This window comes from Aptenodytes forsteri, unplaced genomic scaffold (genome assembly GCF_000699145.1).
Source record: "Aptenodytes forsteri isolate BGI_AS27 unplaced genomic scaffold, ASM69914v1 Scaffold387, whole genome shotgun sequence".
In the NCBI taxonomy this organism is placed as follows: Eukaryota; Metazoa; Chordata; class Aves; order Sphenisciformes; family Spheniscidae; genus Aptenodytes; species Aptenodytes forsteri.
This window is the reverse complement of record NW_008795368.1, coordinates 880,285-907,255: the sequence shown is the minus strand read 5'-3', so window position 1 is coordinate 907,255 and position 26,971 is coordinate 880,285. Positions and strand designations below refer to the sequence as shown.

Sequence of the window (26,971 nt, the reverse complement as noted above, 5' to 3'; positions counted from 1 at the left end):
GGCCCCGCCGGCGGGGCGGCCAGGCCATAATCCTCCTTTTCCCCCCTGCCTTAACCAAGGAGCTTGAGGAGCAGCAGAAGAGGCAGCGTGTGCCCTGTTTGCAGTGCCGAAATAACACCGAGACACTTCAGCACAAACGGATGAGAGCGGATAGCGCCCTGCTACACTGTAGGGCGGTACCATGATCAATGCTAGCTCGGCCACAGAAACCGGTACGCAGGTACGTTCATCAACAGAGAGGTGTTGCCAGATTAAAGTAAGATGCAGATTAAAAACATTTGTAAGGCAGCAACTGGATGAGAAAAAAATCTCACATTCTGTGGTCGCAAAGATACGCAGCACTTATAAAAAGTCCATATAGAACAAAATGTGTTGGTGTGCACATTTAAATAATCTTGCTTATAACGGGATGCTATTTTTGACATCTCTTCATGCTGCTGCGGATTTGTTACCTACTGGCTGAAAGGCCCTGTCAGGTATACTTCATACAACCAGCTGCAGCAGCAAAGGGTCTGTTCTTGCTAGAACAGAAACTCCAGTTTCAGCTATGGTATGTTTTGTAAAAATACTACATATGTATACAATAGTTCAGAGCCCCTGTTGGCATAGGTGTTTCATCCAGTGGCTTTCACACAATGATGAATGCACTCCTGTTTTTACTTGCCAGCTGGGTTGTTCAGCACTGAAGATATGAACATACCTACTCTTCTTAGTTTATTTTAAATTTCAGAAGTATGTTTGGTAAGTTGTGCTTTGCAAAATTCACTATTAGGACTACAGAAAATTGTTTATATAAACTGATGAAGGTAATGTTATTCTTAACAGCTTTAAGATATATATTCACTAGCACTTTTTATATATACACACAGTAAACTGCTAAAACTTTTGACTCGATGTATAGAAAAGCAACTTTGTCTAAGTCATGAATATTAAGTATTGTAAGTTGGAAAAGACAACAGGATGGTTGGAGGACTGAGAAGGTAAGACAGTTAAACTTTATGCTGTATCTTACTGGTTATAGCCTCCAAAATTATAATAGTGCAATAGCAACTCCTGTTCCCCTCCTGACATGAGGGAAAGCAGTACTGCATTTGCACATAAGGCTTGCACACCATTGGTGGCTTTCACCTAACTCATTTGTACTTAAAACTTTCTAAGAGGTCACTGAGGTAGGGGATGAAAAGCCCTGTTTAGCTCAATACAAGTCTTCCTACTGAATAAAGGCACACAACTGCTTGATAAGGATTAGTCAGACCTTATTTTGTTTTGTTAACAACGCTGTGTATTAATGGCACTGCTTTTTCCACTTTCCTAGGCATCATCAAGAGATAATGGCATTTGTCACACCAACGCTGAACTGAGATGAAGCCTCAGCCCTTTACGTGGAACTGTTTGTTGAAAGAGGAAGATGCAGTACTGAAAGCAGTCAGTGCTTGACTGCATGAGACCATGCCTCTCACAGAAGGCAAATGATGTCTTACTTCAAAAACTTTATGAAATGGAAACTCAGTTAAATCCTTTCTTCTTTGCAAGGCAACAATAAACCAGTGACTGACTTTTCATAGAGCTGTTACTTATTACTGTTACTTTTTAGCTGTTACTAATTACTCCCCAATTAGTAATTGGGGAGAGGGAAAGCTAAGGTTCCTACTAAGGTATGTACAAGATGTCTTGCTCTCCCTTCAGATTAAGATTTGTAGTCTGATTTACTATCAAGACCAGAGAGGTCAACTTTTTTCAAAAAAAAAAAAAAAAGGGGGGGGGGCAAAACCTTTCTTTTGGCATACAGGGGTTTTTTTTCCTCCTAGTAGCAGAAGTGCCTTTTTAGATACATGGTGAACAAAAACTTAATGTAGGTGTTTCATAAAGAACAATTTTTTTTCCACAGCTAGAAGTAGGTAGCCTCTGAAAATGTGAAGTTGTCAATATAAAGGAATGCAACAACAAAGTAAGCCACTAATTCATAACTATCACTACAACAGTAAAAAAATAACTGCTTACAAAGGCAAACAGTGAACTGATTTTAATTAAATTAAGCAATATTGCTGTAGGCATTCAGAGTGCTCATAACTGTATCTTCAGCTCTATACTGCTGAAGTAAGGTGTGCTTCAGGTTGTTAAAAAAACTTGTGTGCTTTATTAAAATAACATAGATTGACTATTTTGCTTTATATTGTATGCATCTAAAGATACATTAAGATAAATAGCTAGCAACTTGTCCTGGTTTTACTCAACAGTGCTTGACCGTTGCCTGCATGATCCAACAGGATGGTGGGACTACCAAGTTTCCCTTACTTGGACAAGTATCAGAACTTTAACTGGACTCAAACAGGATTAAGTTTTTCTCATTTTAGAAGAGCGCTCCTATCCAGCATATGCACAGGATAGTATCAAGAAGCACACTGCTTAAATTGGCAATTATTTATTGTGTTTAGGAACATTCAATAAATACCAAGCTTTTAGCTTCAGTTTGGTAACCATTTCCCACCAAGAGTCGGTTGGTTGGTTGGGGTTTTTTTTCTGGCATAACCTCCATTGCCAGCAATGGATGTATCAGAACAAGAAGTTAATAAATAATACACAGAGACAGCAGTTTTCTAAACATACCTCCTCTTTTAAAGGCATGATACAGATTTACTAAACAAATCTCAAGCAAGTTCTTCACAGAAGAAAATGTTGCTACAAGCCATCTCTGAACATTGTTTTCTTCACCAATGCTGGTAGTTTATTTCATGGAGTACAGTATTTATTTTTGAACAGTACTGATGAATCATTTAAAAACAACGTTTTTTTACCCAGGTAAGCTGAGACATGGGACTAGTACTGAACTGTATGAATTGAAGAGTCATGTACCTCTTGCTGAGCATTTCATGGCAATCGTGAATAAACATACAAGAGAGGAAAAGAATATGATACTCTGGTAGTAGGGGTCTGGGGTTTTGTTTGTTTCAGCTTGCTTTTAAACCACTGTTCAAATGTTAAAGGTATCATATTTAAATTTAACAGATGTTTTGACTTTCCATGAAGAATTGTGTTAAAAACACAACTGAAGAAACTTCCTGCTCATGATGAGAATCACTTTCAAGTACTTAAAATTTGAATATCCCTCCAAATTCCATTCATTTATTAAAAATGTGTTTTTATAAAAGCATGAAGACTACAGAAAACCACTTAACATAATAGAATTAATCTTGTGTAATTTTTTCCACAACTGTATTTTACATATCACCAAACTTCTGCTTTAGCAAAAGAAAAAAGAATAAAAATAAATTCTCTCCCAACTATTTACACACAGCAATTACCCTGCTGTGGGACCAGATACTTTACTCTACGGTCCCTCTAACCCAAGGCGTAATCTTAGGTGTATCCCTTTGTGATTTAGGTTCTTGGAAGTTTTCAGCAAACCTTTCTCTTGCTTTATCCCAGTTCTTTTTATTCTTGCTCTGGATGATCTGAACATCTTCAATTGAGGCTGGTCTACTGGTACCCAAACCTGCATGCGCCTTATGTAACTGAAGGTGGATCTGCCAAATACATTAAATATTGTTGTAACTACAAATTAGGCATTCTAAATACTTTAAATAATATAATACTAATTCCACCCCCCCTCCCCACATGTTTCTCTTTAAGGCTCTAATGTACCTAGATCATACATGGACGTCTAAAGTACTGTTAAAATGATGCGTCAAATCCACCTCTAGAACTATGATCTACAGTGCTGAATGATGTCACCTGCCACTAACATTACTGTGAAGTACCCCTCACCGAGTGAATAGCATATGATCCCTATGCTGGGTAGTTTGACAACAAAAGGTATGGTGTGGCTCTGAGCAGCACTACTGACAAAAGACAACACATCTCGTGACAAAAATGGGGCTAACATGGCTGCCGTAAAGGCCCAGAACTTGGTGGCTGTAGTGACTTCCGCCAGCTTCTCCGCTCTCATGGCCCATCATCTAGCTTAATTTTTGTGCTACGTCAGCCTCAGAGAAAGTGAAGGATTCCAGCACAAGCACATCTTGAAGTCACATCACCTAAAATTATTTCAGTCTTCCTCCAGACTTTGTATTCAAACACGAGATTAATTCAATGGCTAGAAGCTGTCTGTCCTCCCTTGCTTAGTTTCCTAACAAAACACAGACATTATTGGCATTTTCCACTGAAGGGACAAAATCATTGAAAAATTTCAAAATACTTCATTAATCAAATAAAAAATGATTTGAGATTAGTCCTACTGAGATTATTCCTCCCTAACCAGGATTTTGAAAAGTTTCAAGCAAATAGTGGCTTAAAATTAAACATTTTTCACTGCAAATATATTTCTATTCCTTTTTGCTCCAAGTAAAAACCAGAGACACCTACTGGATCCTTCATACCACCGCCATCCTTGCCCAGGCCTTCCCCTTTCTTCCATCCCATCTTCTCCAACATTTTATGTCCTTTGTTGGTGTTGCTGATTTCACTGCGAAGAAAGTTTAAGATAACTGGTAAGCAAGAGTTAATACAAAGGGTATATTCTCTACTCAAATACTGAAGGACAGAAATATGCATGAATATGCTGCTGCAGAAACAGGAACTACTATGCTGTTCCTATTTCCATCAAGAGCTATCCAGAAGACCCTAGTGCTACCTTTTGGAAGTTCTTCCATGAATATCTTTGGTTACCAAAGCTATTCCAAGTCTCTGGTCAATACCAACTTTCTTAAAACCCCTTCTGAACTACTTGCTTGCCTCAGGAGTTAAAAGATAGAGCATGTGCAGGTGGGAATTGACTACACTAGGGAAAAGGCAGTATTGATACCTCACCACCAAGTCATCCTAACGCACGTATTTCATTGTCTCACACGTCCTTTTACTAACTTACAAGCACCTACAAGTTCATGCTTCTTAGAAAAAACACCCCAAAAAGCAACTACAGAAGCAAAGGAATACTTAAAAAGGAAGATTAAAGTAAGTGTCATTTGAAAGGTATGTAAATGCATGTCCTATAATAGGCTGGATATTGACAATGAAAAACTGCAGGTGAAAAATTTGCATGTGCACTATTACTGGGACTGGCTAGGAAAAATAGAAATTGAGACACTTGAAAAACAGACACTATTGAAGGGGTCAATAGTGCAGCTGGGGAGTTCCTTGATTTTTACGTTGGTAAGAAAGTGATCTAAAAGCATCCTTACTGCCAAGTTGAATTCTGTATTGAAGGTCAGGAGTTAATAAAAAGAGCGTATGAAGTGAGAATAGCTTACTATTTTCTAGCTCTTCTAACACATTATATACAGGTAATTCATAATCTAACAAACTGTATCCTAGTAACTAATCGACACTTACTTGATTTTTTTAAGATTCACTGGAGAAGGACATGGAGGATTTCCCCCCCCACTCCCAAACAAACTTACGTATGAACAGAAGCTGGACTATCATCTCTCTGGAAGGTTCCTTCACTTCCAATGGTCTCTCTGCGTTTTCCTGCTCTATCTTTGTACTTTGGATTCTTCACTGCTTTGTTGTCTTCATACTCTGTGTTCTTTATAAGCAGATTAAATTCCATCAAGGCAAAGAATGCGGGCTTTAAATTCTTTATTTTTGATAACTTCACTGCTTCCCTCCAAAAGTCAGGCAGCTTCAGCCTATTTCATTAATTCTAAATCTTGTAACAAAAAACTACAGTTCTCATTTAGTAGTTTCTTATCTTACAGCCATACCTTGTAAGGTATGTTATTGCCATCATCACAATATTGCCAAATTCATTAATTTCACAGAGGCTGTAAATAAATTAACAGATTCTCTTGAATCTTCTCTTGGTATGAAGAATCAGTCTCTCCATATTAGCAGAAAACCATATGGACATGCCACTGACTTTTTGTTTAAAGATTCAGCCTGTTCCCCAGCAACTACTTCTTCAGTATAGATGACAGAACAAAGCACTTGTATAGATTCCGTATCGATATTATTTTGGTAGCTGAAGAATTTGAGAGAAACAATGCCATTCTGTTTTCTACACCAATACTTATTACAAGTGCTAGATGTAACCCCATAGTTAAAATAATCTCTAAACCAGAAGTAACTTGAATACTTATGTACTATATTGCCTGTATATTCATGTTGGCATTCTTCTATGGCAAAGCAGACTTAAAATAAAAACTTAAAAAATTTCCCTCTTCCTTCCATCATTTTTTCAGTTGCTCATTATTTTTCCTTTCCAAATAAGAGATAGCACTGCAATTTAGTGTAAACTTAATTTGCAGAAATAACAATAGAAATGTCTTAAGAAATCTTAACCTCAAAAGGATGAGGAATCTTGTACCCATTGGAATGGATCTTCTTTTCCTAAACTTTTAACAGAACCTTCATGCCCTGTTACCATTCTCTCTCTCTGTAGAAGTTTGTAAATAATTATTATTTAGTGTACAAAAGACAAGCTTGAGTTAAACAACCAGGCTCAAATTTGAGTGCATTTGAAAACTTTCCTTATTCACTTAAGTCTACAGCTTAAAGTAGGAATCACAAAGTAGATGTAGACTTCAAACACTTAATCAACTTCTACTGTAAACTCACCTGTAAACCATATTTTACCCGTATTTGTTTCAATGCTTTTCTTCTCACTAACTCTCTCTCTTCTTTGCTAAGTGCTGGGCAAACTAAAAGGAAGAACACAGGATTGAATTTCTAATCAATAATGTAACAATGTTTAGAAACACAAGACAACTGAGAGAAATTTTGTTCTAACATTATTACACATACACACACATACCAAGAAGAAAATACATCATCATGTATTGTAGAACTATTCCCAGTTGACAAGAAAATTGTAAGAAAACTGAATTAATTATTATGTTTATAAAGTAAAGAGCTATAATAAAAAACATATCCCATGATAACATGACTAACCAGAAGATTCCTTTTTCCTGTCCAGGCGAAGATGTGCTCTGACTTGTCCTGGTTCACATCCATCACAAGTATCACTGCCAGGATGTATATGAAAAGAAAGCACAGTTTCACCAATCTTCACTTCATCTCCATGCTCCAAGATGTAGGGATCACATTTTATTTTAGGCTACAGCAAAAGAAAGTTTTGGCAGCCATGTTAATTAGTTACTAATGAAGGGCATGAACTCTATTTCATGAATACTGCTCATAATTTAGTAATTCAGTTTGGTCTCACAAATGCAGGCAAGTATTTAACTGGAGTGGGTATTTCACTCTAGCAACTGCAACCATAGTGGATTTTTCCTAATATAAACCAAACATGAAGTATTGTAAGTGGCCCTAAAACCAGAAGGAAGAGACTAATGTATGAAAGAAGCCACATAATGACCTTGTTAATGATTTGCCATAACATATTTAAAATGACCACACGACTACAGTTTTCTGCAACGTACACAGCATTATAACAACAGGTACTCACCTGGAGAATCTGATTTCCATTAACAACGGTTCCATTCTGACTGCCTTGATCCACAAGAACATAATTTTGCAAATCGTGGTCAAAATATACTTCTGCATGGAACTGATAAATAGAAGCCTAAGTGAAATGTTCTTATTAAGCAAATACTTCACAACTTATATGCTCTTTTAAAGTAAGATTTCAGAACATGTTTTGAGGCCTTTTAACTGAGTGGCTCTAGTACTCTAAATTAATAGAATATTCCACACCTTATGATTTCATCCATGTGAAATGTAAATGAATGGGCCACAACAGCATGAGCTAAAGTATACTATTAATAATCTAACCATTTTGACCATAAACTGATTCAGTACTGAAAAAGTATATACTTCCAATGTGGCAAGTATGCTTTACTTAAAGGACTGCAGGATTCAGTAATACAGCATTTTTAACTGTTCTTATAAATAAAAGGCTTTTTTATTGTAAGGTATGTTACAGCACTCTCAATTTTTCTCTTTCAATTTTTAAAAAAAAATCTGGTCTCATTCTACAGTTTCAGGTTACTTGGTCTTTCATATCTGAAATAGCTCCCTAAATGCCATGCTTTTGTAAATTTCACATAATTCACCTTCACCTTAATACCCAGGACACAATGCCTAGCCATCATTTGCTGTTCCTTTTATATCCTTTCTGATATTGAGACCAACAGTCCAGGTTTTTTTTGTTTGTTTTGTTGTTGCAGTTCTATATAGATACTGCTCCCAAGTCCATATAGAACAGAGAAAAAACAACTCTTGGCCAAACTCGCAAAGATACACACTACCTCCAAAAATGGCCACAGAGCAAACCAAAATATCAACTTCTGCAGCCTAATAAGACTCTGTCACTAAAAGTGACAGTTTCAAATCTGACAAACAAAAGATCCCTTTTGCTATAGTGGAGAGCACTATAAACCAGTCAATCTAAGAAGAAAGTGTTCATTTAAAATGAAATCTTTTCTTACCTTTGAGCAATAGCAGTTGCTACATTCAGTAATTAAAAAAAAAATCAAAACATTTTGTAGATTGGCTAGCATTTTACAACAGGAGTACTCCCATAATGGTGGAAAGACTGCGTAGCTCATTCAATAGATAATTTAATTTCTGCCTCTGTTTTATTGAACAGGATGAACCCAAGCTTCTTCTAAAGATTCTAAATCTGCAGAGTGTAGTGTTGGTTTTTTTAAATCTTTACACTCAAGAAAAGCAAATGCCGAAGTGGTCCACAGCTATCAACTATGAATAGTGAGGAAAACACACTGGTAGTTAACTTTTTGTTTCTACAGATGTGTCATTTATCTTCCTGCCTTTGACTCCTTATCTGCAAAGTGAAATAACTTCTTAGGTAAACAGTCAGGTCCCTGTGAAGTACTAAAATGGTAACATTACAGAAAATTAAGAGCCTTTCAGCTTCTTTACACACCCAATTTCAAATACATGCCTGAAAAAGTCATTAATAGTAGGGAAAGATTTGCTCTGGAAATTGTTCAGTATGAAATACAGTACGTGGCTGATTAATCAGAACTATCATCTGGAACAGACATAGTAAAGCGTATTTCAGATACTTGCATTTGCAGATGTTTTTATCAATTTTTTTTTTATTTGGATGACATGTCTGTCAATCTACATTTTCTTTTATTAAGAGTGCTGTATTTATGGTCTCTGTTAAAGTAGTTAGCGAAACAGAGCACATAATTTATCTTTAATCTTTAACCAGAAGAAAAATTTTCCATTACAATCTGTCACTGAAAGAAACTGTTAAATTTTCAAACTCCCTGTATATCACTTACATGTTTATACAGTTGCCTTGAAGAAAAATAAAACAAAACCAGTTGCTCTGAGCTCAACTGCAACGATTGGATTACTTTATGACAAAGTTCAAACAGAGCACATAATTTATCTTTAATCTTTAACCAGAAGAAAAATTTTCCATTACAATCTGTCACTGAAAGAAACTGTTAAATTTTCAAACTCCCTGTATATCACTTACATGTTTATACAGTTGCCTTGAAGAAAAATAAAACAAAACCAGTTGCTCTGAGCTCAACTGCAACGATTGGATTACTTTATGACAAAGTTCTAACTATCTGACAACAGTATTTTATATACCATTAATACTTAGTAGAGTAATATGTTTTCCTCAAGTTCAATAACTAAGAAATTCAAGATTCAAAGTATAATTTTTTTACTGTGGATTAGTAAAACTCCAATTTAAAATAATATTTAGCTTTTATAGCCTTTGAAATCACACTGCTGTTCACGTTAAATTCCCATTCAATAAAATACCATATGTTTTCCTTTTTCTAACTTCAAATGTGGATAAACCCAGATCTTATTCTAAAAGTTCTTTAAAAAAATTAACATAAGATTTGGCAAAATTTAAAGCCATAAAATCTAAAGCTTCATTCATATGCTGATCTACCTTTCAGCAGACAGAAACAAGAGTTACCTTACTGACTCCAACTTCAGGAATCTGAAGTGTGTGTCCAACATCTTTTTCTCTGGAAAGGCAAGTTGATATATAAATCACAACAAAGTAGAAATAGGTCTAATAAGTGGCTTACAATAGGTGTATTTCAGTTGAACCTTAATAGCATGTTTCTCTTCTGAGCTATTAGGGAGCTTTACAAATGTGAAACATGGTGTCGCAATATACACAACGTAAAGACTTGCTTCATGTCCCTTCTTCCATCTATAACCATACACAGTAGGCAATGAATATATGATAAAGCTGTACCTTTAAATTTTTATCTATAAATCTGATATTTCTATCTGAACTTTTATACTTATACAAGGCCTGTAAATAATAGTCTGAACTCTGCATCCTTCAAGCTCTTCCGTGCATCTTCGCATCAGTCTTCAATGCTGGGGTTGAATTCTTGGTAGCATTAGGCAGGTAATAAAAGCAATGAAAGAGTAATCTGTATATATATATGGGGTTTTTTTGGTCAAAAACACTGCAGAAGGAGGAAGGCATTTGTGTATTGGTTTCTTATACTAGAGGATGAAGAAGCAATGCAGCTAGCAAAGGACCTATATGCAAACTGCAAGCAGAATCGTCATGTATTAATCTTCACATAAATGTACCGAGAAAACTCCAGCTATAAAAGCAAGTCAAAACACACCTATCAGCATTAGATAAAAAGCAGCTGAAAAGGGGTAAGGTTTTCAGTAAGCATGGAAGAAAGCATTAATTCATCATTAAATTCATCATCCACAATGAACAAACCCAATTTTTTTTTTTTTTTTTTAATATTAGAACTGGAAGAATGCATACAGGCTAGCACAAAACCCAACTTATTATTTAAAAATGATGAACCAACCCTACTGGAATTTGAATGTGTGAGGAAGTCCAGGATATGCTTCCTTGTGACCCTGAATTTCTGAAGTGTGTTCTTCCATTTCTGAAAAAGTTACCTTAGTGGCCCAGAAAAAAAGTTTACTTACTTTCTAGAAAACAACAGTTTTCAAAGAATGACTTGCAGCTATGCTGCCATTAGGACTTAAGACACAAGATCAAGTTATCACTAGCAAATTTTCATGACTGCTGAGCTGCATGAACTGCATATGCTATTATCACAGCAAGCATGACGTTACGTGACATGACTTAAATTTCTTACTGTGGGCTAACATAACTCCGAGTACCTCAAAACTGCTGCACACTAGGACGATAAGCATGAAGAGAAGGGACAGGCAATCCTGAGTGGCTTCCACAGCTTTCAAAGCAAGGTACAGTTTCAGATATATCTAACAAATTCCATTCAGTTTTACCTTCCAATTGTAGCAGGTTTCACAGCTGTGATAATATAAAGTGATCCAGTCTGTAGAACTGGCGATCTTATTACAATTACTCTAATACAAGGAGGCCAGATCTTTTCTTCATCTATAATTATAAAAAAACATAAATACTGTTACTACAAACAAATTACAGTTTTACCCCCTATAGTCCATAGCTTTCAAACAACTGATATACTTCAGCTATTATGTGGCTGAATCCTGTGCAACTTCCAGAAAAAGAAATGTATAAGCACATCTGAGAGAAAACTTTGATGAGACCACTGTTGCAAAGACTTTCTGACTACACACGAAACTATTAAAATGTTTTCCTAATTCTGGTTATTTACATGTGCATGACTGTTTAGTTACAGCAATAAAGTATAAATACATTCACAGAATTTACTAACATATTATAAATTTATGGACCATTAGTCATAAGAGATTAGAATACAATTTTACTTTGAGAAAAGGCAGCCCTTTTTTATTCACCACAACACAAACCTAATGCATATAGAACTTTATATTTGATAATTTTCATGTCAAATGTATTTTACTAGTTTTTACTCTTATTAGCACTATGCACGAATACAGATAAGAAAAAAATAATAGGTGAGCCTACAGATGCATATGCTTTTTTTCCCTCAGTATGTTAAGTAATTATATTCTAACAGCTGTATGAATTCTGTTCCTGGATGTACATTTGCAGAATCAGTCACCAATGATGTCAGCTAGCAATAGACATGGTAAGATGGGAAGACACTAGCTCAAAAGGTTCTAGGAGGAGGGAAACTGTCTCCAGTTTTTATTACTCCAGCATTACTGCAGAATTGATTATTAGAAAATAATAAGAGAAGGAAATTTAATCTGAAAGCCTGATGGTAGCAAGCACATTTTGAATGGCATTAATCACTCAGAATCTGAGTAGTTGCGTAAGTAATGAAAACAGAAGAAACAGACTGACTATTTAACTGTGAGCAGGGCACAGGCTGCAGTACAGACTTCTACAGGTTGTATTTCATTCTGTGATTTGGAATATCCTTTGCATATACATAGTTCCAATTGGTTGCACTAACCTTTACACAGGTTCACATTTTGAATGGCATTAATCACTCAGAATCTGAGTAGTTGCGTAAGTAATGAAAACAGAAGAAACAGACTGACTATTTAACTGTGAGCAGGGCACAGGCTGCAGTACAGACTTCTACAGGTTGTATTTCATTCTGTGATTTGGAATATCCTTTGCATATACATAGTTCCAATTGGTTGCACTAACCTTTACACAGGTTACTTTTTTTTTTTTTTTTTTTTTTGAAGAGAACATTTTGCAAGAGACCATTCGATTCTTGAGGCGGTCTTAAGGACCTAGGAGAACACTTTCTTTGGTACAAAACAGCATACAGGTTCCCCCTCTATACCCATTTCTTACATGTCACCACTGGAATACACACAAAATAGGATTCCAAATAGTACTGAGTACTTGTCCTGGTTTCACCTGGGATAGAGTAATTTTCTTCCTAGTAGCTGGCATCCACATTCATCCTTTTCACCACAGTGGATTCATCTTACGTTGAATTACACGATTGTTTATGAACAGTATCAGAAATATTATACATTAATTGAAGAGAGTTAATACACAGAATTACTGTGAGGTCTGTACTAAAATCTCTATTTTAGCAATAGACTTTCTTTTCTTCTGTCACTGTGCTAATCTAAACAAATCTTATTCTACCACTGAGGCTTCTACACAAGCACAGGAAGTTATACCCCTAAAGAGCTTTCACAAAGACACCACTACTTACTTCTGGCCACTGTGCAAGTAAAGAGAAGAAAACAAATACTAGTAACATACAGCATTTTGAATTAAAAAAGTATCTCAAGTCACATGCTTTTATTTTTAATTATCCAAACTGTTTTCTTGTAGTTTGTTCTTAATGGACTCCTGGAAAAATAGAGTAATATCATACATAAAAGCCACAATAATTCACCTTCGTCTTCTGAGTCTTCTGAATCAGCAGTTTCTTCACTTGTTACTTCATCCTCACTGCTGTAGGCTTCGCACTCTGAATCTGTAATTTCACCTTCTTCTGGCTCACTCTCTGTGTCTGCTGTTCTACTGTCATCTGTATATGCTGCAGTATCTGGTGTACTTTTGCGTGAATGTGAATTTATACTGTCTGTAGAAATTGATTCTTTGGCTGTTAAAATGTTCCGTGGTTTTGTGTCCATTTTAGTCTTCTTTCTTACATTTGGAGACTCTTCTTCCTCAGTAGAACTTACTTGCTCAGTAGTGGAAAAGCAATTCAGACTGTTCTGCTCTTCTGTGTCCAAATCCTGGAGGGGAGTTATAGAATGTTACATTCTTTACAGATTGAGTTATTCTAAAGTCTGCTATCAGCCTGGAAGTAAATTCTTCCCTAGGAAGAACTATTTTTACAACTATTAAGAAATGGTTAAATTTCCAGAAAGTTTAGCGCATGCAGTCAACATAGTATTTCAGTGGAAATATTTTCATATGCTATGACTGAGACCATCTTCTATTTGGGAAAGTGTGACTGCACTCCTCTTCTAAACTTCACTTATTCGTTCCTCTTTTCTCACACAAAACTTAAGATCCTTGTCCTCACTTTCAAACTTGTACAACAGCATCTTGAATATTTTCCAGTTTTGCTTCTATGACACTTACTTCTGTCCCTCTCTTACTTAATTCTTGCAACTTGTTTAAAAGTTCTTTAATTGATCTTCATCATATCTTCCTCCTGTTTTTATCTTCTTATTTTTTTCCACAGTGGTCTGGAATGCCCACCCATGCTCGCCTAATGACCTGCTCTTCCTCCTTTCAAAATTGCAACTTTAACAAAGCCTTTCATCAAGATACTGTAGAGAACTTAATTTTAATTTATGCTATATGGAACAGTTCTACTGAGAATCCATTTTCTACTGCAACAAATTCCTCCATTGAATACCAGACAGATTAGATGATTGCAGGTTCTTCCATTGCCACTTGATTTCATCAGCAGAAAAAAGACCATGAACATTTTTTTAACTGAGAAATCTCAAGTTTCACATTAATTTTGCCAGAGTACCTTGAAAATGTAATTGTCAATCTAGTAGCCCTGATGACCATCTTAAAAAAAAAAGAATACAAATGGCTTTAATAGATAAATAAAAAAAAAATCTCCAATAAGTTATTTGTCATCTTGGATTCAGAATGAATGCATTCAATTGCCCTGAATTGTACCAAATATTGCAACACAGCAGTTAAAATATAAAACATCCTTGACTTTTTTTCATGCTCATATAGAGCATTTTACATTTCAAGGTACATGAATTAATGTGAACGTTAACGTCATGGAAATTAAAGCACTTTCACTTTTCACAATTGTAAAAATTCATCTGTGGCACAGCTGTAAGACAAACACAAGAATTCCTCTCAGCCCAGCAGTCAAGCTGTTGGATAGGACCTTACAGTGTACTTTTGAAACACTTTCAATAAGACAGCATACTCTCAGGAAAAATCAGCAAATTTTAAAAGACCTCATGCTTTAACCGAAGGACTATCAGTTTGTTTAGGGTTTCTCTATAATGCATTAGCCCTCCTCCCCGAATCCTCTTAAGTACTACAACCAGGAAGGAACAGGATCGCAATGTCACTGCCTAATGTTGTTTAAGTAAGAGATGTACTAATCCTGCCAAAACTAAGACTACACAGTCCACACATGTCAGACCCATTAATTCCATTAGAAATCTTTTTGGCAAATCTGATTATTGCTTTTATGAATGGTCTTTTCCAGTGTATTTATCTTTGTCTATATTTATGTTTGGTATGGATATTAGATCAATACCAAGGTGGCTCTGCAATCCTAAATGTATTTCTTCCCGTAATACTGTGAGCTACCAAAGTTTTACTAATCTAATCTGAAAACAGAAAAACTAAATAGTCTGCTCAAATCACAACTGAGGCAAAGCAACAGATGATTGTGATGCACTGATGCCCCAGTATAATGCTCCAACCACTCAGTTCTTTCTCCACGGTGAATCCAGTGATACTTGTTTTTGGCATCACTTCAGATATTCTAAATTAGAAAATAAAAAGGTGCTGTTTCAAAGCCTAGCTACTGAAGAGTAGACTCTCTGTTCTGGGGTGAAAACAGGAATTTTAAAAAACACTTTTATAGACAGACCAAGGATTCTGTACATACATTCTGCCAATGTGACCATTAAGCCTGTTCTCAGTAGTTTCTGTATTTTTTCCATTACTACAATCAACTGTTAAGAAAGCAAATAAACTAAGTAGTTAAGTATTGATAAAAATGTAATCTTCACATTTAGAAATCCTTGTACAAAATTGATGATTTAAAAACTGTATTCCTAAAGAATATGTATTTTGAGCCCTTTATGATTTCACAGATTTGTATTAAAATGCACATCTTGACGATGTCTAAACATTGAGCCTGGGGATGCTGAATGTGTTCTTAAAGCATTTGAGGGGGGTCTCTACTTGTGCTGAAGAAATCCTTTTCCATTATATATGACTACTAGTACTAACACAAAACATATGTAGCACGCATGAAAGTGTAACTAGGCAAACAGCACCTAATACCTTGCCTCCATACTGCCACTGCTTAAAAAACAGGAATGAGCAGTAAACAGAATTCATTCATCCTGAATGACCTACCAAACACTCGCAATGCACTTCATTTCTCAATGGCAGGATATTTAACTCTTCATCCCAAACTCATGATACAACACAAAAAGTATGCAAGTATATGCTCATTATAACCATGTTCATTACACCATGATACTAGGCACATACATTCCTTTGTATGTGGCTTTGACTAATACATCTAAATAGTCAGTAGACCTACCCCAACAGTCATATGTTGGATATGGATTGCCTCTCTGTGATTCAGCTTTGAAAAACTTTGTATCTACTGGGTATTGCCATATGATCTCTGGCTTTTCTCTCACTAAGCACGAGTAAAGTTGAAAGGTTGGATGAATCTGATCCATAACGAACTATTTCTTAACTACAGGGTTGAGTCGGTTCATATTTCTGCACCCCTGACAAAATCAGCCAAAGGTGCAAGTGAAATCAGGATTTTTGTGTATCCCATGAGAAGTGATCTTATAAGTATTACAAATAATGTTCGTGTGACTGGAATTGATGGTTTTGCTTTATAAAGAATAGGCCACAAACTACTGATTACAACAACCTTCTGAAGTGCAGATTGGCCTACTTACAATATATACATGAGTCATCACAGCAGGTGAAGTGTTTTTAATGAAAAATTCAAAATATTTTAAGCATTTAACTATACTTTTTGTTTTACTGTGACAGAGCAAGACATTTGTCTTTCAAAACTTCACATTTTTCCATATTATGCCTGATCAACATGCATGTTCATGCAATTCTTCAGCATGCCCACAAATTAGAACTTAAAAATTATTGTGAGCATCATTAGCTTAATTCTAAGAAATGCACTGTTTAAGCTGTATTGTTTTCTAAATCAATTTATTTTATACAAAACATACAAATATGTACAAATACAGCTTTTCAGAAACGCGTAGCCTGTTGCTTCTTGGTTTGCTAGAAGTTCAGTAGGTGACTTAATGGAATCATGGGTACTCAATGCCCTCATCTAAAGGGCTGAGTGTTAGATCTTTAGCGCTGACTCTCTCAATTTGAAATATTAATCTGAAATTCAGTATTTTACCAAAGAAACAATTTCAAACAGTTTAAAATAGCTCTTTCACTCATATGACTAAGCTTTCACTTGCTAGCACCGTTTCACAAGTACTTCAGTTACTGTCTTCTGCCCTACACAATACTCGAATTTCCTAAGCACGAAAAAAACTAATTAGAAGCCAGAAAAAGAGTAAAGCTCTTCCTCTATCATAAAGAAGCCATTTTACACACTGGTGGACAGCTCTGAAATACAGGAAACAAATTTGCCTTACCTAAAGAACGGGTTGTTTGTTTAGTCAGGACACCCTAGGTTAATACAGCGATGCCAGATATGTCTCTTCCCAAATATTCTACAATGTCATCAAAGTTTTCTTCAGATGTTTTACTTATACAGTGTTTCAAATATATTTCAAAGTTACTTTGTAGATTAACTGATTTTGATCAAATAGCTTAAAAAAATTATTAATTCCTTTAGGAAAATAGGTATCTAAACATGAACTACTACATATTATTTTTCCTTTAATAAAAATATCAAGGTTAAAAGGTAAACATCCACGGACTACTGTGTTTGGTGTCTCAACTCTACCTTCACCAGAAGCTGCCAATCCAAAAGAAGAAATCTTCAGATTAGCCATGGTTTCTGTCAACTGACGTACCTAAAGATGGGATGAATATCAGCAAAAAGTAAACTACATGTGACAAAAAAAATAAAAATCACTGCTTCAAGAGTTCTACGGGAAATACTACTACAAAAGCCTTGTCTCTCCTACAGAAGTAGCTAGGATGTGTCTATAACGGAAGAGAACATGGCAGAAGTTAATTTTGAGCACCACGCTGAAATAAAATTTATTTGACAGTAGTTTAAGAATAAACTGCAAAAATAATTCCTGGGAAAAAAATGATGTATGTCAGACCCTACATCTAAATTTTCTAACAGCCCCAATCCAGCAAGTAGAACTACATGATCACTATTGCACACAGTCTGTTCTCCAACCTTTATGGAAGCACTGGATCTAGATATTGGGCCAGGGATGACATTATCATTGATGCCACCTTGTGATTTGGGTGGAGTTTTTTTGGGTTGTTTTTTCTTTTTTAAACTTTTCCAAATTTACTTATTTAAAAGTTATTCTTGTACAGGAGATAATTATGGTATTTCTTGCCCCACTTTTTTTTGGCCCACCACTACAAAAAGATACCAGAACTGAACTGTACGCCTGAAAGTTCCAAAGTATTCCACCCATTCTCTTTATGCGAGCTGCACAGAGGCTATCTGATACTTCGTCCTGGCAAATAAAATTCCTGATCATTTATTAAAAGCAAGCATGTGGGCAGCACGCTTAGTTTCACAAGTCAAAAGAAAACTATTTGTAATACAGAAGTTTGGTGACCGAAAGGAATCTCTTTAAAGTTCTTGTATAAATCAGGAACATTCCTCAGGAGATACTAAGCATGTCAGTTCCCCTCCACTGTTTTTTTGCAATTAGAAGTACATTCATTTCATAGAATCATAGAATAGAATCATAGAATAGTTTGGATTGGAGGGACCTCTAAAGGTCATCTAGTCCAACCCCCTGCCATGGGCAGGGACATCTTCAACTAGGACAGGTTGCTCAGAGCCCCGTCCAACCTGATCTTGAATGCTTCCAGGGATGGGGCATCCACCACCTCTCTGGGCAACCTGTGCCAGTGCTTCACCACCCTCAGCGTAAAAAATTTCTTCCTTATATCTAGTCTAAATCTACCCCCCTTTAGTTTAAAGCCATTCCCCCTTGTCCTGTCGCAACAGGCCCTGCTAAAAAGTTTGCCGCCACCTTTTTTATAAGCCCCCTTTAAGTACTGATAGGCTGCATTAAGGTCTCCCCGAAGCCTTCTCTTCTCCAGGCTGAACAACCCCAACTCTCTCAGCCTTTCCCCATAGGAGAGGTGTTCCATCCCCCTGATCATTTGTGTGGCCCACCTCTGGACCTGCTCCAATAGGTCCGTGTCTTTCTTTTAGCAGATGCTTACTAGTATTTTCTTGTTTGGTAATTCAGCTTGTTGAAAATACAATAAATATTTTAACAGATTAATTTTAGTCTTTAGATTCTCAGATTTGTATTGCTTTTTCAAGAATGCGGCAATATTTGTGGAGAATACACTTGCCATTTCTGTAGTGTTAAGCATCCCAACTTACTACTTATAAATAGATACTATATGTAAGATAGCTGCGCACATCAAATTCTTCACAACAGCTACAAACTAAACCCCACCTAAAAAACCCTCCTGTGACCAGAAATGGAAAGTTAACAGATTGGCCCAGTTATGATCTTTTTTAGATTAAAAAGAGATTAACTTTGGTTTAAATAGAGTAATTCATTCAAAAAATCACATGCAGTTTTTGTAAAAACTATATAGCTACCAGTACCGTCTATGTAGAAATATTTGCTGTGATAATCTACATACGCAGCTGCTAAATTCCCTTATTTCTTGTCTTTGACAACTTTTAAGTAATACTAAATATCAATACTTGTTTACATTTACTCCTTTAACTGAAGAAGAGAGAAAACAAGTTTAACAAGTGTTTTGTGTACTTGAGGTTCTATAACTACTGCTCACTGTTTTCCCCTGCTTCACATGCATATTCTTATAAACCACCTCATCTTCATCCAAGAATAACAATGTTCAGGGGCTATATGACATATTCCCAGAATTAGACTCTGGCATTGCTTTATTTACCACTATTAGTGGTCCGCAGACCAGGCAACAAACCAAACCATTCTCCTACATGTACTGGCTGTAGAAAAAGAAAGTTGAATAAAACCTACTTTGGCCAAGAAATTAGGTAATGTTTGGATGCATTTTTCAGGCTAGCAGCACAATTTAATAACCAATTGGGAAAAGCAATAATGAAGTACTAATCTTCAAAATAATTGTCGCAACTTTAATAATTTAACCAGTATTCAGGGACAGGTTTTATTTTAACTTTGTATTTATTTTGTCAAGAGTGGAGGAAGGAATGGAAGGAAAAGGGAGGTTGGACGTAAATGTGTAGGAAAGCATTTCAATAGACAGCACTTGAACTACAAAGTTCTACTTAAAACCAGATATTTTTGGTTTTGTTTTAGGATGTAAATAATGCAGTAACTAGCATGAACTAATCAGTGCCTTTACCAATACCAGACCAAACTGGACAACAATAATATTGCCAAGAAATATTATTGGGATATATTTGCCACAGATGCCAAGGCATCTGTGAACTGGATTGTGCAGCTTATAAACTATTTTTTCAGTTTTGTAACAGAAAAATTTATAATCTTTTATTCTAACAAACCTTAATCTTTTATTCTAATGTAACTTTTTTTTAAAACTAATGAACGCATTTCTTATAGGATCAAGAACCACACAAGAACAAAGTATTTTAACTCAGCTATGTAAAATATGACAGTAAGGTGCTTTGTTTTTTCTAAATCTGACAGTGCATTTACTTAAAAGTGCACTGACAAAAAGGCATTCTTTTCTTTTTGAAATTTAAAGTGGAGAGTAATTGTTTGAAGTTTCACTTTGTATTCTCCCTTTATTTTGTTTAAAAAAAACCAGAAAAGGCCTTGATTCTTACTATGACACTAACTTTCACTTACTGTTCACAAGTGCAAAGATCTGTGCTATAGAATCTGTTTTAAATGTTTTTCCTGTTATCTTGTTGGTCAAACAATTCGCAGATAAAAGCAAAGTAGTTAGTTCACTATCCATAAAACACATCATAAGAAGTGGATGTTTACCTCCTACCTTGTGACTGTGCAAGCTTCACACAAAAGATTTGTTAAGAAAACCATCTATATAAAAATATTTTATCAATACAAAACAAGCTAAAGACAAATAGCTATTTGTAGTATAATAAGACGACAGAAGCAGATTGTGATGAGATCCCAAAAAATAGTCAAAATTATTTGTTAGGTCACAGCTATATATGCCACAGAACTTTTATAAATACATTTGTTGATTTAGGTCAATATGTAACAGTTCATCACAGAACTAAATTTAAGAGATTTCTTAATTGCAGTATATGGTAAAGGCTCATTCCTACAAGCTTTCCATGATGCTTTCCTGACACAGGATGAATAAAGTTCTGTATTAACCATGCCTTTTGAGTGTGGCAGAATGCTAATTCAGCAGTTGCACACAGCATGCCCAGAACTTGGATGCTGGTAAATCTCCTAGCTTCAATTACATCAGCTCCCCTTTCTTAAGTCTAAAGGATCGTTATACTTAGTGTTGCTAAGTATCCACTTCAAGCTTTCAAAATGGAATGGTTCACATGAAATTTTCTCAGAGTAGAAATTCCCACATTATCCACAATCTATTTATAAAATCTGTAATTGATCACCTACCACTATCCATTTAACCTACCTTCACTGGTTCTTAATGTAAACAGTTTCCATTTTCAAATCTTTCAGAAGACCTCACTCCTGATACAAAATTTTGAAACTCTGTACTGATGCTACGTAACTACTATGTAAGAGTACCTGTACACTAACACAATTATTTCAGTTTCAACCAATCGGCTTGACTGAGGCCTACATAATGAAATTATGCAATGGTTAAAGCAACAGCTTTAAAAAATGCAAACTAAGAAGCACTGCAAACTAAAGAAATCAATACATTCAATTAAATCTTAAGTAATAAAACAAATTTGCAAAATAGGACTATAAGAATCTGATTCAACATCTATAATAGTGTTCATTAAGAAAATACTTCTTGAGGTTTAATATCTGTGTTACAATAAAACTTCTGGTGTTTAGGAGTGAGTAATGTTTTTCAAGGCAGTCACTATATACTATATGGTATGCTTTCTTAGCAATCAGAAAAACAACAAATAGGAAGTTATGTTTTTTATAACTTAAAATACAAGTTAATTACAATTGGCATTTATTAAGATGTACAGCTTATCCACACGCTATGGACAACAAAAATGTATTGACCAAATAAAGTATCAATAGGAGAGCATAGCATGCAAAGAATTAGAACTTCAGACACATCATCAGTCCCAAATGATGGTACAGATACAGTAAAATGTCAACAGAATGAGCTTTGGAATACAGAGTCACAGAGAAGGGGTGTGGTGTGTGTGCATTTTCAAAACCTTCAGTCATTTTTTGATTCATCACATGAATTAAAAAAAAAAAAGGCCAACAAGAAGCAGACAAGCCAAAACGCTAAAACCAAGACACTGAGGTAACACTGAGTTTCTGACGTAAATCCAGTCCACACAGTACCCTGAATTCATTCTAGTGTGCTTGCTAATCAGAGTTTCACTGACACTGAATTTTAGACATCTCTACAGTTGTACTGTAACCAAGTAACATTGAAAAAGTGAGGGAGTCCAAGCTTAAAGTTTCATCCTTAATCACTCACTGGGAAAATTATTTGAACACTAACTACATGTTAGCAACCTGCTGTATATAGTTAAATGACGTTTGAATCCTTCAGAAAATAAGCACACATCCTCTACATAAAACCAAACCCCACAACCCATAAATTGCATCATGAAAAAAAAACCAGGTTTCGCATTTTCTGTCTGTCAGTTCTAAAGTTACCTTATACTCATTTGCAATCCGCTCTGGTTCTTTTCTCTTCTTTTTCCCTTTTTTATCCTTGGTGTGCTGAGTACCAGAGGCCTGGTAAGACTGCAGATCCACTCGTGAATGAAACTGGTATCGGCCGCTTTCCACATCACAGTAGTAATAAATTCCAGTTGCTGGATCATAATACAGTTGATTTTCCTTTATAAGAAACATGAAGAACAATGTTATCATTACTTCAATAAATACATTGTTCAAAGAAACACCCAGTTAATAAAGAACCACATACTAAGTTTAAAAAAAAATACTCAAACGTACTAAAGAACTGTGGTGGCTTGACCCTGGCTGGCTACCAGGTGCCCACGCAGCCACTCTTTCAATCCCCCTCTTCAACAGGACTGGGGGAGAAAGTAAGATTAAAAGCTTGTGGGTTAAGATAAAGACAGGGACATCTGGGCGAGCCAGATTTGACTTGGTGAAAGTAAATTCAATATATTGCCAGTTAAGAGAGTGCTGGAAGATGAGAAACAAAGACAAAACACCGCTCTGTGCCCCTTTTTCCCCCAAGCTCTACTTCCCTCCTTTATTCCCAACTCCTCTACCTCTCTTCCCCCTGCCTGAGCAGCGCAGGGAGATGAGTGGGGGGTTGTGGTCAGTCCATAACAGTTCCTCTCTGCTGCTCCTTCCTCCTCACACTTTGCCCCTGCCCATGGGTTGCAGTCCTTCAAGAACTGCTCCAGTGTGGGTCCTCCACAGGCCGCAGCTCCGGCCAGGGGAACCTGCTCTGGCATGGGCTCTCCACAGGCCACAGCTCCTTAAGGAGCTGCTCTGCTGTGGGGTCCTCCACAGACTGCAGTGTGGATATGTGCTCCAGCATGATCCTCTTCCATGGACTGCAGGGAATTACCTGCTCTGGTGCTTGGAGAACCTCCTCCTGCTCCTTCTTCTTTGACCTTGGCATTCGCAGGGTTGTTTCTCACACCTCCCCCCTTTCTCCCCCCCTCCGCCACATACACACTCCACTGTGCAGCATTTTGCCCTTTCTTAAACATGCTTTCACAGAGGCACCACCAGCTTCTCTGATGGGCTCAGCTGTGTCCTGCAGTGCAATCGGATGTGTCCAGGCAGGCCCTGACCTCTTCTCACAGAGGCCGCCTCTGCAGCCCCCAGCCCCACTACCAAAACCTTGCCAGTAAACCCAATACAAGAATACTTCCTGTAACTCAGAACAGTTACTGAACAAGAAAATATATTCTTTTGTGTAATAGTACCATAAACTGTAACCTATAACCCTAAACATTTATGTATCTAACTATACCCACAAACTATGTCAAAAGCAATGGTATCATTTAATGGTAAAATTAAGTCCAGAAGTGTCCCTGAAAACAAAACAGGTAGTTTTGTGTACCACATGCACTTTTTTTTTTTAATTGAGTCGAATGTAATGCTGCAAACAAAACCTCTGTTTACATCACAGTAGTTCAACTGGGATTTGTGACTGTATATATCTATCTATATATGCATGTACATATAGACATACCTCATAGGACAAAAAGAAAACCTCCCCAAAAGCTCTCTTATGAAAAACGTATAGCAGAAATATGAAATTTTGATCCACCGTCTGACATCTTTTTTAAGAAGTATTTTCTTTCCTGTAACATCAAACTAGTTGATAACCATACTCAAATAAAAGTACAAGTATTCTGTGTATTTTCTCTCAACACGCTTTTCACTGTGGAGAAGCCACTGACTTAGTTCAGCAATATGATTTTTTTCTAAACAAGTCATATTTTAGCTCAAGCTTTTAATTTTGAAAGAGTTACAGAGCAGCTTTATAGTATAAAATTTCTACAATGCCAAGCAAGTTAAAGATCTAGGAGACATCAAAAAGAACTAAATGAAAATCTAAATTTATATCTTAGACTGCTATCTTTGAATTATTTCAGTCAAATTAACAACTACTTAACAAACTTCCATTACTATTAGTCTTCAGTAACATGTTTTTCAAATCATAAAGTCAGTTTGGACCTTAGTTCTTTGCTCATCAACTTTTACTACTAAAACTTTGCAACAGAGAAAAAATGCCAAGGGTTTTGAAAACAATCCTTACTGAATTATAGTAGAATCCAGTGCTATGGTCATAATACAGTCCTGTATTTTCATCGTAAATAAATCCGGTTTGTGAAACAGCAGCTTCTGCAGCAGCTCTCAAGCTCTCTGCCAAAGAACCCTCCGGTACTGAAGTATCTTCTGCTTCCTGATACCAGAAAGTAAGAAATTATATTTTTTTCTAAAAAGAATCTCTGTGGTTCTTTAGCATTTTACAATGCCCTATTTTAAATAAAACAGATTAGTGCTCTATGGACTTGGATTGATTCAAGAACTATTAAACAAGAAGGCAAAAATCTAGCTGTAGTTTACCAATAAACTCCTACTGATTCCAATGGGACCAAGACTTCATCCTGTGCCTTTTGTTTTTCCCAACCTTTATGCAGAAGTGGTTCATGTCAAAAATATATACAGTGGATATCTTTCACCACATTCCTAAAATAGATTTCTACTCTCCATTCCATTTCAGTTGCTAGATGCTAAGGCACAAAATCAGTTAAGTGAGTGAGATGAAATGAGTGATCTAAGAGAAGGCTGGATACCAGGGGGAAAAAAAAACCCAAACACGTAACAAAGTAAACAAATAAACCCCCCCAAGAACTTTCTTCTCCTTATTTGTTGCCTCCTTATACCAATGGAGGGGGGAAAAAAAAAAGTATATTTTAGGACAGTCAGCATGGCCATATTGAACACATTCTGCTGATAAAAAACCGCCATGCTTCCAGGCTATGTAGGACATATGTTTTAGAATGTGCTTTTTTTTTTTTAAACAAGTCTAGGAGTATGTTACACTTGGAACATACTACAAAAAGAACTAGTTTCAAAGCACAAGGATGTTTGTCTGCTATCATTAGCACCACACCATCACAAAAAATCATTTCATACAATGACATCAAGATCAAAAGCACATCTTTGAAATGAAATGAAATATTAATAGAGTGCTGACTTCAAAACTGGTAAAACCCCAAACAGTTCTACAACCTGTGAATTCTGGATGAAATTTTCCCCTTCTCCGCCTTCAGCAACTTCAGTACTATCCGTCCTTAAAGGAATACTAGCACCTGTCTGTGATGCCTCTGTGGAATTATGCTCAGTGCCTTCAGTCCCATAATTGTGCTGCACTGGCAGTTCAGATGCACAATCTTGAGTATCAGTGTGATTGTAACAGTTTTCATAGTAGTAATAATCTACGTGGGGGGGGAAAAAAAAAGGTTGAATTTGCATAAATTAGCAAAGCAATTATTTTACACAATGCAGTTTAATGATTCTAAATCTTAAACTGGAATTTTATGCATATAAGTAGTCTAATGGAAGTCAATTATTAGGTAGTGCCTCCACTTTGAATTTATTTTACTCTTACTGAACCAATTACGTCTTGTTTTAATGTACTCTAAAAATTGGTAAAACATGCATGTGTGTAATGTCTGAGATTACTATGTAACAGATTACTGTGGCATGAATTCTGCTACAGTCCATGCTACATTTTATCCCGTTCTAAAAGGAATGGCTTGAATAAATAGGAAATTATCTGAAAGACAATGTCAGGTTACTGAGTTTAATGCAGTTAAGGATACAGACTTTTAATGTATTTTATATTAAAAAAAATTTCAAAATAAGATACTGTTTTGGATGCCTGTTTAAGCAATCACCACCCTCTCTACCTGCTTGTGACCACGCAGCATAGTCCTCTGTCTGTACTTCTACACTAGATGTATCTTTCTCCTTCCTACGATGGATTTCCTTAGTGAGCTCTTCAACCTGAAAGAAAAACAGCATGTTACAGAGTACAACGCTGCATTTTAGGAGTCTACGTCAGAAAAGAATATCAGCCTATCTTACGTTCTATAATTCAAACAAAGCATAACGGCATCACAGCTATTTCAATTGATCTTTGTTTTACAGGAGACAATTTTCTACTTGAATGGTTGGCATAATGAAAAACATAATTTCCGCTCACGAAGGGTGTGATAATGAAGGCAAGCACTTGGGAGGAAAAAGAAAAACTTAGCCAAGGTTATTTTGAAGATGCCCACCCTGAAAAGTTGAATTTCAAGCAATAACCGCTGTTCTGTGGTGGCAAACTGTGGCATTTACGAAACTTCCCTATTTTGCCATAAGCATCCGTGGGACAGTTCTTCCACTCCTCCTTTACCTCACCGTTTTTATCGAGCTTCTCTCCTTCTGCTAAATGTAGTTTTTCCTTCTGACAGCGAAACCAACTTTGTGGCTGAGAAGAGGTTATCATTCTCACCACCACCACCAGTCGCTCCAAACGTTGAACGTTGGCTCGGCACAGCAAACTCGAGCCAGCAGCAGCAGCACTTTCTCTGGTCGCTGAAGTCCCGCAGGCCAGGAGAGCCTGGCGGGGTCCGGGAGGCACGGGACCCTCCTGCCCCATGAGCTCAGCCCGGGTGGA

At 36.3% G+C, this 26,971-nt stretch overlaps 1 protein-coding gene across 1 annotated transcript; it reads right to left on the bottom strand.

Moving 5' to 3' along the window:
• Positions 1-1,788: 1,788 nt before the first annotated feature.
• On the bottom strand, positions 1,789-26,953 carry AGGF1 (angiogenic factor with G-patch and FHA domains 1). Its single transcript, XM_009280312.2, has 14 exons — positions 26,708-26,953; positions 26,217-26,313; positions 25,537-25,742; positions 24,557-24,703; positions 22,462-22,647; positions 13,185-13,530; positions 11,194-11,305; positions 9,872-9,923; positions 7,406-7,507; positions 6,889-7,054; positions 6,556-6,638; positions 5,397-5,524; positions 4,363-4,462; positions 1,789-3,524 (listed from the first exon to the last, which is right to left on the bottom strand). The coding sequence occupies exons 1-14, from the start codon at positions 26,951-26,953 to the stop codon at positions 3,324-3,326; spliced, it is 2,172 nt and encodes a 723-aa protein (XP_009278587.1). The 3' UTR covers positions 1,789-3,323.
• Between the last annotated feature and the right edge of the window lie 18 nt (positions 26,954-26,971).

Excerpts from the sequence above, each read along its gene's own strand:
- AGGF1 (XM_009280312.2), bottom strand. The coding sequence starts at position 26,953 with ATGGGGCAGGAGGGTCCCGTGCCTCCCGGACCCCGCCAGGCTCTCCTG. Across the intron at positions 25,743-26,216 it reads TGCTGCGTGGTCACAAGCAG|ATTATTACTACTATGAAAAC; the intron begins GTAGAGAGGGTG and ends CCCCCCACGTAG. Across the intron at positions 7,508-9,871 it reads CTGAAGTTGGAGTCAGTAAG|TTCCATGCAGAAGTATATTT; the intron begins GTAACTCTTGTT and ends TCTATTTATCAG.